The sequence below is a fragment of the Staurois parvus genome, unplaced genomic scaffold (genome assembly GCF_062004578.1).
Source record: "Staurois parvus isolate SC_StPar_1 unplaced genomic scaffold, SC_StPar_1.0 ptg000629l, whole genome shotgun sequence".
Lineage (NCBI taxonomy): Eukaryota > Metazoa > Chordata > Amphibia > Anura > Ranidae > Staurois > Staurois parvus.
The window spans coordinates 842,069-858,694 of NW_028318425.1; the positions used below are offsets into that span (position 1 = coordinate 842,069).

The 16,626-nt window shown below is 40.4% G+C and overlaps 1 protein-coding gene across 2 annotated transcripts in view; it reads right to left on the reverse strand.

Moving 5' to 3' along the window:
* Positions 1–542: 542 nt before the first annotated feature.
* The window catches only part of LOC149449343 (prostaglandin-E(2) 9-reductase-like), a 71,273-nt gene continuing 55,189 nt past the window's right edge, over positions 543–16,626 (reverse strand). For both annotated transcript variants that reach the window (XM_089693373.1, XM_089693372.1), the window contains one exon: positions 543–2,184. In XM_089693373.1, the coding sequence (XP_089549499.1) occupies positions 2,095–2,184 (90 nt within the window). In that variant the 3' untranslated portion in view covers positions 543–2,094. The remainder of the gene's footprint in view (positions 2,185–16,626) is intronic.

Consider the following 16,626-nt stretch of genomic DNA (forward strand, 5'->3'; position numbering starts at 1 on the left):
GGCCTCATTTAGGCGTGCAGCAACCCACGCCACCCCTCTGAAAAGCTATTTGTGGTGGAACACTTTACAGATGGCAGGTAACATGCAGCTGGGAGGAAATGCATCACATCACTGCCTGTTTTAATCCTCAAAAGCCCGTACCATTACATACAGTGCTTTGCCCTTAAGCAATGATAAAAAAAATAGAACTCCACATATTTTAATACTGTTACAACTACTTCAAGCCATGTTCACTGGTGCTAGCGCCAACACCAATTTATAGATCCACAACTGTCTTCAGGCATCTATCACCTGCCTACTCTGATGTGAGATCTCCCAGTCCTGACGTCTGTGAGCCAACAGTGACTCTCTCGGATCTCTGCTCAGACCCCTCCTACTGATATATTTCATCAACTTTCTCAAGGGTTATCTGAGTACAAATTGTTTTATCTTCTAACTGCCTCTGCATTTCATTTACTGCATCTTCCAATTCCACATTATAAACGGCCATTAAAAAAGCCATAGTTATAAACTCCTTACACTGAAAATGACCATAATCACAATTGTGTTTAGCTAAAATCATTTATTGAATACAAATATCATAAAATACCATAATATGTAAATTTTAAAATAAAAAGTTTAACTAGTTGACCTCTGAAAGATTTTATCTCCTTCATGACAAGGGCAGTTTTTTGCTATTCAGCACTGTGCTACTTTAACTGGCAATTGCTCAGTCATGCAACACTGTACCCAAATTTAATTTATGTAATTTTTTTTCCCACAAATAGAGCTTTTTTTGGTGGTATTTAATTATCACTGGGTTTTTTTTTTGCTATACTAACAAAAAAATACCAAAAATAAAAAAAATAAACAGCAACTTTTTTTCAGTTCCTGTTAAAAAAGTTTGCAAACAAATAATTTTTATTCATACATTTTATGAAATAATATACATTTTTTATTATATTATTTAGTCTGTGTAAAAGTTATAGAGTCTACAAACTATGGTATATATATTTGAAAATTGATCGATCCTGATGTACTGACAGCTGATCTAATTTCCTGAGACCCTAAAGTATTATTATTATAATACAGGATTTATATGGCGCCAACAGTTTGCTCAGCGCTTTACAATATAAAATTACCAGGATAGTACAAATAACCCCCAAATTACCTGTTTTTGGAAATTAGACTGTCCAAGGTATTTAGTAAGAGGCATGATGAGTTTTTGGAAGTTGACATTTTTTTTTGCTATTTTTTTGGAAGGTAAAGAAATTAAATATTTTTTTATTTTTTTTACATACTATCACCAGTGCAGTGCAGTGTCATCCAATGACTGGTGTGCTGGTGATCAAGGATACTGACTGGTTACAGTATGTAATAAACAAACAAATAATTTTTTATTCAATTTGTAAAAAATTTTTTTACTAATTTTTTACATACTGTCATCAGAGTAGCTCAAAGGCACCATTGTGACATTGTACTACACTGGGACGGTGATCAGGGACTTTTTTTTATTTACACTGTGATTGCTTATAACAGTGACGATCACTGTTATATGCAATCAATTTAACTGTCATGAATGCCTTTCATTCATTACAGTTTGCTTGCTATTGTGATGCTGTGATTGGCTTAAGGCAATTCACATGGGGTGCTGTGATTGGCCCAGGTACCATGTTATAGTTGTGGGCCAATCACAGTATCAAAATTGGAAGCCATTCCTGACAGTTTTGCTTACATGTTGCCATGTGATTGCTATGATTAGTCATAGCAATCACATGATACCCCAGACTCGCACAGCAGTTGGGAACCAAACACTGTGATCTACCAGACACAGCAGTCACAAGATGGTGCCGCTCCAAGGGCTATGCGAGCGCGCATGTGCACTGTAACATACAGGTACAACGTGGTGCCTGGGAAAGACGTCCGCCAGCAATAAATGTACTGTACTGCTGTATAAATTAGGGCAAAATAATAAACACTTTAATACATGGCATTTTATCAGAAAATACACACCTTTTATTCCTTTTATTACTAGTTATACAGAGCAAAATTATTTTTTCTTATTGTTAGAAGATTCTACTCTCGAATTTTATGTGTGGGTGTATAACCGCAGTGTCACACCACAGCTGTGGATGTTGTGATGTGCACATAATCTCTGTTTTCTACAAGTCTTCTGAAAATGGGAATTTGGGATGGCCTTTCCACCTGCAAAAACAAGAAAAACAAATAATAATGTGGACCCATCATTAGAACTCACAATATATATATATATATATATATATATATATATATATATATGTATACACATACACTGCCCAAAAAAATTAAAGGAGTATAGCATCAAGTCAATTAAACTCCTGGCATATTGATCTGGTCAGTTAAGTAGCAGAGGGGGTTGTTAATCAGTTTCAGCTGCTTAGGTGTTAATGAAATTAACAACAGGTACTCTAGATGGGCAACAATGAGACAACCCCCAAAACAGGAATGGTTTTACAAGTGGGGGCCATGGACAATTTTTCCCCCACTCATCTTTTCTGTTTTTCACTAGTTTTGCATTTGGCTAAGGTCTGTGTCACTACTGGTATCACGAGGCGATACCTGGACCCAACAGAGGTTGCACAGGCAGCCCAACTGCTCCAGGATGGCACATCAATATGTGCCATTGCCAGAAGGATTGCTGTGACTCCCAGAATAGTTTCAAGAGCATGGTGGAGATTCCAGAAGACAGGCAGTTAGAGCTGGACAGGGCCATAGAAGGTCCTTAACCCATCAGCAGAACCAGTATCTGCTCCTTTGTGCAAGAAGGATCAGGATGAGCACTGCCAGAGCCCTACAAAATTGCCTCCAGCAGGCCACCGGTGTGAATGTCTATGACCAAACAATCAGAAACAGACTTCATGAGGGTGGCCTGAAGGCCCGACATCCTCTAAAGGGCCCTGTGCTCACTGTCCAGCACCATAGAGCTCGATTGGCATTTACCACTGAAAGCAAGAAATGGCAGGTCCATCACTGGTGCCCTGTGCTTTTCACAGATGAGAGAAAGTTCACCCTGAGCACATGTGACAGACATAAAAGGGTCTGGAGAAGCCATGGAGAACATTATGCTGCCTGTAACATCGTTCAGCATGACCGTTTTGGTGGTGGGTCAGTGATGGTCTGGGGAGGCATATCCATGGAGGGACGCACAGACCTCTACAGGCTAGGCAATGGCCCCCTGACTGCCATTAGGTATCGGGATGAAATCCTTGGACACATTGTCAGACCCTACGCTGGTGCAGTGGGTCCTCCTGGTGCACGACAATGCCCAACCTTATGTGGCGAGAGTATGCAGGCAGTTCCTGATGGATGAAGTTGATACCATCGAATGACCCCAACGCTTGCCTGACCTAAATCAAACAAAGGGGCATCCTTACATTCCTATCACATTCATTACCCAGTACATACCAGTATAGATATCCAGCATATTTTTCCCCATTGAGGTAGTATATATATATATTTTCTTGCATTTTCTTTTTAATTCTTCTTCTAAGCTTCCTAACCTGGACTTAATGTGGAACTAAACCCTTCTATCCTTTTCAGCCAAGGAAGCTGCCACCTTAGCCTCTGTTTGATCTGCAACTGCTTGGGTGTTGCACATGTGATCAGTTATAACACCAGCCATTGGATGGTTTGACAGTTTGGTTGACAGCACAAGCAAATGTGACAGTTAGCATCCCCAGCATGCCTGGAAAGTAACTTTTTTTTAAATTGTTAGACTTTAAGGTCTAATTCACACCATACATGCAGAAAAACTGATGGAACAAACATGCAGATTTCACTTGCAGAGATACAAGTTTACAATAGTTTTCATGCGTGTTCCAGTGAGTTTATACACATGACAGATTCCTGCACAGAAAAAAATTGCACGTGATACCTGTATTGTAAGGTGAATAAGGCACATAGAGAACATTTGGGTTTTTTGTGCCCTTGCAGAAGGCATGCAGAAAAACTCACGTCTCTGCACCATGGTGTGAACGAGGCCTAAGACGTTAAAACCAAGAAGACACAATCATTGTGCAGTTGTTGTGTTATACTATTTGATTTATTATTATTTCTCTGTGACCATCACTTGTTTATTATTGCTCTGTAAATTTAAGCTGTCTCCTTCTGTCTAAGCTGAGCTCTTTCTCTCACTGTACTTGTGTTTACTCCTCCCTTCTACCTTTCTGTAATCATTCCACTGTATCCTGTCTTCTTGAATGCATCTTTCCATGAGCTACAACATTAACAGTTTTCTACCTATGAATATTCGCCATTAAACGGAACAATTCGACTGGGTTTCTTCATCTGGCTTCCTCAACATGTGAGTTTATTCATTGAGTTAAACTATCTGACCCGATGCAAGGGATAAATTCAACACTACGTGGTATAGCTGTATACATTGTGGGAGATAAGGTTTATTGTCCTGTAATTAAGTCAGAATAGCAGTACCACTAAGCAGGAAGCTGAACCTGCCTATGTAATGAGCAAAGATAAAGATCGCTGCACCCTATCCATATGTAACATTACAATCCATACTGTAAATGTAAGCAAGCTAGTTAACACACCATTTACATCATGTGTATATCTTTCAAATGCATTTCAAAAATTGTTACTATGATGATAATTCCTTTTAAACCATTGGTGCTAGCTTTGCACATAAATGCCGCACCACAGATATGTGCACCTGTGTTCTTGCTGGAATTGGGCTCCGTAGTGTTCCCTCAGCATGGACACAAAGTTGTTACCAACAGCTCTTGGTTTTATACTAATGGCTGGGAGCCATAAAGACAGGCTCCTGTTTACATGATCACTGTAATAGCTTGTGATTGGCTATCATAGTGATCACTAGCTATAAAACTCAGCTCTGTTGTCCTCTAAATGGTGAAAACGATATCATCATGTTGTAGTAGGTTACATTGCAAGTATTGCAAAAATCTGTGTTTTACTAGTGCAGAAAAATGCCAATCTCCGCACAAGTGTGAACAAAAGCCCTTAAACTTGTATGGAATATTTTCTCAGTATAACCTTCTTTAAGTGCCCTCTTTATTATGTACATCTGTCTATTACCCATGAAGGGTTAATCATGCTGTAGAGAGGGAAACCTATTTTCTGTTTGAAGGCAATGGTCTCCCTGCTGCAGTCCAGCACACCCAGTCAGGACGAGAACTCCCCGTAATGACATCACGTACTGGGAACTTAAAAAGTAGTGTCTGGTGGCCATGTTGTTCAGGAATCACAGGTCTACCATGACGGCTTAGGAGAACAGGGACACACTGCAGCAGAGAATTCCTAGGAGTGAACCCCCATAGCCTTTTAACTTAAGTCACATTTATGCGCGGGTGTGAAATTTCAAACAGCCTGTTGTCTCAACTTAGGGACAGCAGACACCAGTCCGCAGGAATTCACCAGAGCTGTAAAGACCTAACTGAGGTTCTTGCAGGGGGTCTGGCAGTGTCTGCTAATCATAAATATCTACAGATTATCACTTCCCTCTGGGGGTTATTGAGATTGACCCATCATGAAACCGTCACAAAATTCTTCAGTTCTGTCACCCATGGTTTGTAGGGCAATTAAACCCATTAGGAATACACAGCATGCCGTAAATTGATGTACCCAGGGTTAAAAGAGAAGTGTGGAATTGCTTTTTTTTTGTTGTAAATCACACTTACCTACGTGGATGCTGCATCTGCCTAATGCTGCATCTGTCTCCCGCCTGCTATAAGGTTGAGAACTCAGTGATCACATGACTGCCGAGTTCTCACATCTGCTCTGAGCTTAGAGCAGTGACTTTCAGTCTGGCTGGTTCAGGCTCTCAGCAGATCACTGAGAAGCTGAGTCAGATTCCACTCCAGACTCTGGGGTAGATCCTGACTTTAAAGTTGGGATCTTTCCCCAGCCTGGACCGGCTAAGTGACATCAGGCAAAAGCGGGCATCAGCCCACTGTCAGCTGAAAACGGGTCACAGGAGTGCAGAACAAACTGCACTCCTGTGATCCACAGAAGAAGTACAGCCAAAAGAGCTTTGACTGTATTTCTCCTTCAATGGGTATTGGAAAACCCCCCAAAAAAATCTACACACAATTCTCAAAATCAGACAGGACAAAGACACACTTATATTAGGTATATATTTAAATGGAGAGGATCGTACTGAACAAATCGAAGTCATACATGACTAAGCTATAACATACAGAAGGTGAGAAGTTTTCTACCTCCTGGGTGACAGGCCTAGCTGAAAGACTCTGTTTAGTATCTCTGGACACGAAATTTAAAGCTGGACAATAATCTACCAGGTTCCAGAATGCAACCTGTACATATTCAAAGATATTAACATTAGTATAATGCTGTGTGTAAGGAATGACCCTGATACAGTCATAAATCCAGTGACATCCCATGGCCTCTCCATAACTGTTTAAATGGTCAGATCATTTCTGTCAAGACCCCTATTACCGACAAGAAAAAGAGGATGCCCTTGCAGATGACAACTCTTGTGTACCATCAAAAGAAGGAAGATCTGTCAAAACCAGGACTTGATAACTATTTTCATTTTTTAACCCATTTGTTTTGCTGTTGCATTGTTGTCTTTTGTTTCTTTGTAATACCAATTTTCTGTAAATATTTTATTTGCACCATTTTTACCTTTTCATTATTAAACAAAAGTTTGAAAAGTGTTAAAATTGTCTAATGTGCTAGAGCTGAACCTAAAGAATCCCTGTTTCTTAAAGAGCGCTACTGGGTGCAAATCTCTGGATATACCTGTCTGTGGTGAAAGTGTGTGTTACAGACACTTATTCTAAGTCATAGTGTTACTGCTAATATTGTGAACTTTTGAGAGCTAATTTCTTAGTTAACTAAACCCAGTGACATGAGCTCTCATTCTGCTGGCACTTAGATTGTGGTCCCGCACACAGGAAAATCTTTTGTGCATGCTGTCTATGATGTCCTTTGCCCACACTCTTTGTATAACGTCTAGGGAGTTTCTCCAGTGCCTCTGAAGTCGGGGAACAGAATGAGATTTGTATTCTCGAAATGAAGTTGTGGTCTCTTTCATGCGGCTGATAAGATAAAGTCTCGGTCTCTATAGTTGAACAGTCTCACCAGAAATGGCCAATGATCTCAATAACCCCCACCCCCGGACACAGTGAGCTCTTTCTGTGATAAATGAGACAAGCACATTTTAGGTGGTCTCTGAAGGCTCAACAAAGTTGTTTGTTATCCCAGAGGTAGATACTGAGTTGACGGACATGGCGCAGTAAGACATCCACCCTCTTTTTTATTAACGGACGCCAACTCCCAGAACAGCTTTTTGTAAACATAGTCATCAGGTCATTGACTCCCAGCCTCCCTTTTTTTCAGTTCAGAACTATATTCACTAATATGTTTAATAATCAATATTCAATAGCTCTGAAAGTAAATTGGTTGCTGTATTATTTTTTCATCTATAGTCAGCTTTGGGTGATGGCTGTATAGTTGATATGCTGAAATATCAGTTCTCCTTCAGTTCTACTACATGACAACACTGACATACTTCATAGTTACCCCTGCTCTATAGTTAGAAACCCAAATTGTACTCTCCCGTTGGGAATTCTGAACTATTGGTTATTAACTTTGATGTTTGGATCTTACCCTGAGCCTGGACTTTCAGGGTGTCCTTAAAATGGTTTGAAATGTTTAGGGGTACTAGTCCACCCAGACCTAGCTGGTCTAAGTTTAGCATGATTTGTGGTGACAGGGCCTTAATGGGATTGTTCACGCAAACGCTGTTTAAATTGTCTAGATGAATAGCAATCCCTGTCTTGCAGTATCGTTCTGCCTTCAGCAGGGAAAATCATTATGCAATAATACATTTGGCCACTAGATAGAGCCCAGAACAAGTGTACTGTTCTACAGAAACTAGTGTCTGTTTGGTCTTAATAAAAAACTCCTTCATTCTAAGAAGAGGAAACAGGTGCATCCTGGGAGCTTAGACTCCATTTTAAGAACTGAGGGAAAGAAACCAGCCATAATTCTCTGCTGCACATGTCACGGACTGAACTTATATTCCATACAGGCAGCATCGCTGTTGAGCATGGACTTATTGCCATTCACATCTTATCATTTCATTGTGTTTGTATATCTCATATATTGATTATATGTACTTATCTGTTTTTCCTAATAGTTTCACCCACCGTGATTTGTTAATAAAGCTTCAAGATTACATTCAGTCTGGCTTATTGCAGAATAGGAGGGTCTAGCTGTGTGTGAAGTTACACAAAGGGAAGTGTGTAGTAAGGACAGAACAACTATCAAGCAAGTCATAACAGACCCAGTGGGCAAGGATGTGGCTGTAGTGATGGTTATCACAAGACACCAATATCTTTTTGTCAACTTCTAAATCCCTCCTCCCTATGACCCAGAAGTAATATGTGTGTTGGGTAGGTGCAGTGGCAGACAACACACAGAGTCTTTGCTTGCAGAAAATGATGTATTGTAGAACTTGTAAAACAGTAAAACAACCTGGAAGGAATAGAACACCTGACTGAGGAACTCACATCGGTTAGAGTCAGCTGTGCGTAAGCCCGAGCTGATGACAATGCACGTCAAGGAGAGTGGAGTGCAGCCTGGCCATTCCTACCCAAAATTGAGCCTGCTGAGGGGCTACGTACTCCTTTCCCAACTGCTCTGGAACATCTCCTTGCCGCTAGTGCTGTCCCTGACACTAGCGACCGAAGATGGACACCAAGGTAACCTGGATCCAGCGTAGCCAATCAGAGCATTGCCCCAGAGACTCGAGGGAATCATAGAAAAACCCATTTTCTCTAGACTTCCTCCTCCAGCAGCAATTCCATTTCAGACCAGCACCACCTGCAGTGGGAAATGTAGACTGCACCTTCCTATACACATTCTGTATGTTAAAGTACTATTACATTATCGCCATAAAAATTATAATAGCTAGTGACTTCAGTACTATAATGAACTCTAAGTTGGACTACACTAACCAACATACAGCCTCTGTAGTGGGCTTACAAGCCTGGGCAGACAGAATACTTGATGATGGAGGAACTAAACAGTGGTCTTGTTATTCCATCACACATGGCTCTGCATATTGCATTGACCTGGTTTTTGGATGCCCTAGTATTCTGTCCAAACTTTACTGCTGATCATACTCCTTTACAATTAACGTTGTGTAATGATGTTAGGAATATTTGTCCTCTTTGGCGGCTGGTAAATCAGTTTGGATCTCACATGACTACCTATTGGGAACTCAATAGGGAAACAGCAGGACCACAAATAGAGTGGGATGCCTTCAAGGCTTTTAGTCAAGGGGAATATATCTCAATTATAAAACACACTAAAACTAAACAAAATAAAGCTCTACATGATCTTCAAAACAATAATATTCTGGAACATTCTCTACTGCAGACCAAACTACATTTTGCAGCAGATCCTACCAGTGGTGTATTTAGTGCATGCGTTGCCCTAAGCAACACTAAAATTATGTATTTTCTGACTGGTCTCTTATATTTATGCCTACACAGCCTCTAACGAGACAGGATGAGCTTTATGCACAACCTTTTTGTTTTAAACTAAGGTTACCCTATTACATACAAAAGGTGGGCAGTTTGTAGACTGCTTCTACAAACATTTGTAAAGAATGGGTCACTCTTAGTAACTCAGTGATATCAAGAGTGGTATCGTGATAGGTTTCCACCTGTGCAATAAGTCCATCCGTGAAATTTCCTTGTTACTAAATATTCCATGATCAACTGTTAATGGTATTATAACAAAGTGGAAGCAACTTGGAACAACAACTTAGCCACGAAGTGGTATGCCACGTAAAACGACAGAGCGGGGTCAGCGCAGCTGAAGCACACAGTGTGCAGAAGTCGCCAACTGTCTGCAGATACAATAGCTAAAGGCCTCCAAACTTTGTGTGACCTTCAGGTTAGCACAACAACAGTGTATAGAGAGCTTCATGGAATGGGTTCCCATGGTCGAGCAGCTGCATCCAAGCCTTACATCACCAAGTGCAATGCAAAGTGGTGTAAAGCATGCCGCCAATGGACTCTAGAGCAGTGGAGATGTGTTCTCTGGAGTGACTAATCACGCTTTTCTGTCTGGCAATCCGGCAGACGTGTCTGGGTTTGGCGGTTGCTAGGAGAACGGTACTTGCCTGACTGCTTTGTGCCAAGTGTAAAGTTTGGTGGAGGGGGGATTATGGTGTGGAGTTGTTTTTCAGGGGTTGGTTTTGGCCCCTTAGTTCCAGTGAAGGGAACTCTTAAGGCGTCAGCATACCAAGACATTTCGGACAATTTCATGCTCCCAACTTTGTGGAAACAGTTTGGGGATGGCTCCTTCCTGTTCCAACATGACTGTGCACCAGAGCACAAAGCAAGGTCCATAAAGACATGGATGAGCGAGTTTGAGGTGGAGGAACTGGACTGGCCTGCACAGAGTCCTGACCTCAACCCGATAGAACACTGTTCAGATGAAATAGAACAGAGACTGTGAGCCAGGCCTTCTTGTCCTACATCAGTGCCTGACCTCAAAAATGCACTTCAGGAGGAATGGTCAAACATTCCCATAGACACACTCCTAAACCTTCCCAGAAGAGTTGAAGCTGTTATGACTGCAAAGGGTGGGTATAACTCAATATTAAACCCTACGGACTAAGACTGGGATACCATTAAAGTCAATGTGCGTGTAAATACTTTTGGCAATATAGTGTATTTCTTTGAGAGATACAAATGTTTGGGATATAATTGGTTTATTATGTTTGATAGAATAGCTATGTATGGGTGAGGTATACTGTAAATTGAATATCTTTACTGACATCTAGTGGGAGTCTTTGGTTTTCCTATAGTTCTGTTTGAGAAGAAGAAAAAACTGTCACCCATTAATAGGATTAAAGGAGGAAAATATAGATATTGACTTATTATGTTTATGAGGGAATTTTATTGATTTTAGTATCAATTAGGACCTTAAAGTGTAAGGTAAAAATAAAAAAACAACACTTTATTTCTAGGCATAGTAAAAGTTTCTATTATACATTATTGGAATTACTCGGTTCACATATATGCGAATTCTGATGCAATTTGAACCACACTGATTTACATGAGCATGTGAACTAAAATGCTTTTCTGTGGAGCCCATTCACATACATGTGGGACAGCCAAAGTGTGATTTTAAAAAGGGTCCTGTGCAATTTGCAGTGTGGTGCAGGTGTGATTTCTAGCCTAATACACTTTAACAATTCGCATCAGAATTGCACCTGTGCCGCATGAACAAAATCGCACCCCACTGGCCTTTAAATTGCACCGCATACAGTATATGTGAACTCAGGCTAAATGTCTGATTAGAAACAACAGTCTAATCAAGACATCTACAGTGAAGGAAATAAGTATTTGATCCCTGCTGATTTTGAATGTTTGCCCACTCACAAAGAAATGGTCTAAAAATCAAATGGTAGGTGTATTGTAACACCGAGAGACAGAATAGCAACAAAAAATTCAAAATAAATGCATGTCTAACAAATTATGCACTGATTTGCATGTTCATGAGGGAAATAAGTACCATTTGATCCCCTTCACAAAACATGACTTGGTACTTGGTGGCAAATCCCTTGTTGGCAATCACAGAGGTCAAACGTTTCCTGTAGTTGGCCACTAGGTTTGCACACATTTCAGGAGGGATTTTGGCCCATTCCTCTTGGCAGATCGTTTCCAAGTCATTAAGTTTGGTGGCTGACTTATGCACAGGTGAGTGCATATAAAGGAATACTTTTGACGGATCCACCAGGACTGGATGTCACATGTTCACGGATTTATTTTAGTGACTTTTTTATAACTATTGTTTATTGCAATGGTGTCATTTGATATATGTTCACTATCAGTCACTATTCATTTTATATAACCCAACGCTGACCACTCAGTGTGATGGATACCATGAACTCTCGCACTTTAGACTGGTAGCGCTGATCAGAGCGCCTCACTGTGTCTGCCTTTTAATGTTGCTGCTATTCGTTCTATTGCTGCTTCTATTCACCTTATTATTTATTTATGTATATGCACATGTTTTAGAAGTATTTCATTTGATTCAGTCATTACTTTAGCGCTGCACCTTTTATATTTCATTCTATAGGGTGGTCCTTTAATGCCAGCAGCTTATACCTTTCTACACATCCATAGCACTCACTGACATCCCATATACATTTACAGTATACCGCCATTTGTAAATGCTATAACTTTCACGTAAACCAGTTAATATACACTTATTGGGATTTTTTTTAGCAAAGACATGAAGCAGAATGCATTTTGGCCTAAATTTAATGTTTACATTTTTTTTTTACTGGATATGTTTTATAGCCAAAAACAAACACAAAAAATATTTTTTTCAAAATTGGCAGTCTTTTTTTGTTTATAGCTCAAAAAATAAAAAAGGCAGAGGTGATCAAATACCACCGAAGGAAAGCTCTTTGTAGGGAAAAAAATTACAAATTGTATCTATGTAAAGCATTGTATGACCGCACAAGTGTCAGTTAAAGTAATGCAGTGCCGTATTGCAAAAAAATGGCCTGGTCACAATAGTACACAATGAATGAAAGCCATTGTGTACTATTGACATGTGATTGGTTACAGCAATCACATGGTACCAGGGCCAGCCCCTTACAACAATCTGCCTTCTGCTGTGTCCAGCAGGTGATAGATCATGCTGCTGTGCAGCCCCTAGGGCAAGAACAAAGCGTGCACCTGAAGGATGTCATATGACGTTCACTCAGGGTAACACTGCTCCCGCTTGGACATCATTTTACAATAGGCCAGGTTTGGAAGTGGTTAAATACAAGCAGGGTCTTCAACTGTAACATTCAGTCATAATTTTAAGCAAAATGATAACATGAAGACCCATGCAAAATTATATATACTTACCTCTGTAGGTACTCAAGATCTTGTGTCTCTATTCCTATAGAGGGACCATTACCTTCCTGCTCATATGCCCTAATTTCCCTTGCAGTCCCCTGGGGGAGTTTTCTCTAGGCTGGTAATAGGAATCATTAGCTAATATGGTATGTAAATATCTTGACTTAGATCTGATAATTTGTAACTAAAAATAAGATATGTTAAGATATTGAAAATGTTTGAAAATATATTGTAAATACTAATGATGATTGTATATTTTAGATGTATTGCTGCTTGAAGAAGCAGATTTTCTGCAAAACGTGTCTAGCTATTCCTCATCGACTACCCAAAGATTGCAAGATCAATTGTTGGGTTTATCACAAATAATTAAAGCTCTCATGAACATAGAGATATCAGCATAATGTATGGATGGAGGCATATGGAAGTATGATAACTATACAAAAGCAAGAGGACGCCCTAAAAATGTATACCATTTAATGTGTATAAACTCTTTGATCAACTCAAATGACTACATCTGCACTGTAAAAAAGTGCCTTTATGATTGGGCTTCCTTGTGTGAATAGGCCCCATCTATATTTTTTCTCGAACTCTACTTTGCCCATCTATAAGGCTCCATGCACACTAGCATTTGTTTAAGCTCAAATAGCATTTTTTAGCAGTGTTTTAGTAGCGTTTAGGCACGTTAGAGTTTTATTAGCAGTTTTACAGTACATGTAAAGGAAAACAATTGGAAAACGCTGGAAAACGCTCCAAAAGCTATTTTTTTTCTGATCCTAGATGCTGAAGCTCACAAAACGCTAATAGTCTAAAGTAGGGGAGCCTAAGGCTGCCTACAATAGCAGAGGTTGCTCAGATCAGATTTGATCAGATATGGTACCCATGGCTGGAGTCCTTGGACATTTCTATGTTGAACTAAGATCCCCCACTATTGGGAGCCTACCCAGTCCCCTTCTCAACTATGTGATAATGTTAGCTAGTTTTGGTCTGGGATGCTTTCAGAATGCTTCTACTAGAGAGAGCCTCCCCTAGACTGAGAGTAATTCTGAGTTCATTCATGGAACATCCACTGCTGTTGGACTGGGTGGATATATACTCTCTTGATTCAAGTAATCTGTCCCTCATATAACTTTGTGATAAACACCATCTTATCTCATGTAATTCTGGCCAACTGACTTCTTTATCTTACTACTACCTCATGCTTTATAAAGGGTCCTGAATGATGAGTGGTTTAGGAGTGGAAGCTGGAGCAGAACAGATTTGGTCAACACAAGTGTAACTGACTTGTAAGATTTGCATTGACTTTATTATTTTTGTAACTGCAATACAGAACTTAAAAAAAAAAAAGAAGAAATGAAATTTAAAACGTTTAACTGGGTTTTGGAGGACCCAATATGTGGCAGTAAAAACACTTCCTGCAACATCATACTGTGAAAATCAACCGATACTGATACCATAAGGATGGGTTTATGGATTTGTTCCATGTATGCCACTTTTTGACCTTCCATCTGAACATCCAGCAAAAAGATGTGTCAGATCAGGCAATGCTTTTCCAATCTCTATTAGCCCAGTTTGGGTGAACCAGTGCCCTTGGTGGTCTATTTTTTTTCTATTTTCCTGTTCCCCATATGTTTAGAGATGGTCTTTTGTTTAGCACAGATGTGAAGAGTAATTATTGGGGCATCTGTGATTTTCCTATGAATTTGAACAAGTCTGGCCATTCCACAGAGCAGGTGCTGTCTGAATAAGTTCACATAGGTGTTGGATTTTAAAGGAGTCTTTAAAGAGTATCAACACAATGATGTTCAAGTTGCATCAAGTGACACAAGGAGTTCAAGTTGCATCAAGTGATGTTCCTTGATTACCCTTTGAGTTTTTAAATTTTTTTTCCCAGTGCTAAAATAGAAAATGGCACTCTGTAATCATGCTGTAAATGCCCTGTGGCTCATTTCAATAGAAGTGAATGAAGGCAGTTGCACAGTGGTAATACCATTCGAACTCTGCAGGCAGCTTTTGTTTTGCTTCAATGCAAGGTAACACTAACTCTGCCAGGAATGTAAATAAGGAGGATTAGGGAGGTCCAACTACCCCCACAGCATCTGCAGTGCTGACAGACACGCCAGGCATCCAAATCAGGGAACACTACTGTCAGGTCTGAGCAAGGAAGTCTGCTCTCCCCAGGCTCCAGTCATATCCAGCTGAAGGAGGACTTCACTTAAAATGCCCTGGCCTGATAAGTATGTTTTATGGAGGGGAATGGGGGAGCTGTACTGAGGGGGCAGATCTGTACAAGGGAAAAAGCTGTACTGGGGGAAGTGGAAAACTGTCCGGAAGCAGGAGAGCTGTATTTGAGGGGTTTTAGCTGTACTGGGGTGTACTGAAGGGGGAGAGCTGTGTTGTGGGAGGGAATCTGTACTTTTGGGGGGGTGGCAGATCTAGCCTATATGGCGATTGCAGAACCACCAAACTATTGTGGTCACTTACCCACCTGAATTTCTGGCTGCTGTAATGTAAACATAGCACTGGGGATTCCAGGAGACATCAATGACCAAACATGACCATGACCATATTTTGGCCAGGGTCCTATCATTTAACAACAGGAGTGTGTCAGGTTAACACAAACGTTGTGACTGATGAGGATTACATCACTAGAAGCCATGACTATGGGTTTTCATTGCTAGACATCGTGATTGAAATAGATTTATATTGGAAGACATTCCCTTTTTATTCCTTTGCCTATGAGGGGGCATATATCAGGGGGGCTTCTTATTATAAAGGGGGCTTTCAGATTCTGCTAAGTCCCCTAACAACTCCCACATCCTTCTTGGGCCATTGGATGTAGGGCAGAGGCCCTTGTTCCTCAGCAAAGTGCCTTGAAAGGGGAGCTTTGCCACCCCTTACAAGGTACTCCAATGTTAAATGAACTTGTCTGGCACTGGAGGGGGGAACTGAAACTTGTTATCCTCCCTTTCCTGGCCACTCAAGTTGCATGCCTGAATAAGGGTCTAGGTGAAATTTTAAGGGGAACTGCATGCCATTTTGTCATATCTTTTTTCTTTTTTTTGTACTTTCAGTTTTAAAGGACTATCATACCATCACGGTGGTTTTAATACATCCCCAAAAGCAATAAATTTAAAGGGTTTGTATATTTTCATTGTTGCCCTATAAAGGATAAGTTTACCTTTCTGCAAGAAATAAAAAATGTGCATATTTTTTGCAAGCAAAACAAATGTGCCTTATTTATTACTTGCACAGGAGCCTGTAGAACACTGCACATGTGATCAGTGGATTTAGGATGCAATGTCGGGCTCCTGCAGACATGTTCTCCAGCTTTCTTGCCCATACCTCTGTATGAGCTTTCTGTTGAAAGATGGAAAATATGTCAGTGGACTATGATAGCGCTCATCAGGACAATTGCAGTCTATTGAGAACTACAAGCCAACTCTCGTAGGTGAAAATGGGACATGCAGTTTACTCTCTTCAGACCTTTTCAAATTTGCCTGCGGGTCACAGTGAGAGGGTATCGGGGGGGTGGACTGATGTGTGCAGGGACCGGTGCTGGAGCATGTTAAATATGGGTGTAATGTGTACGTTGCTCCAAAAGGTGAACTTAGCCTTTAAAACACATGAAAGACCTTCTTCCAACTGAATGGTACTTTTTTAAATCTCTTTGCATTGGTATATGGCAGTGTTCAACTCTCCATGCCTTTTCTCAACAATAATTTGCCTATTGCCA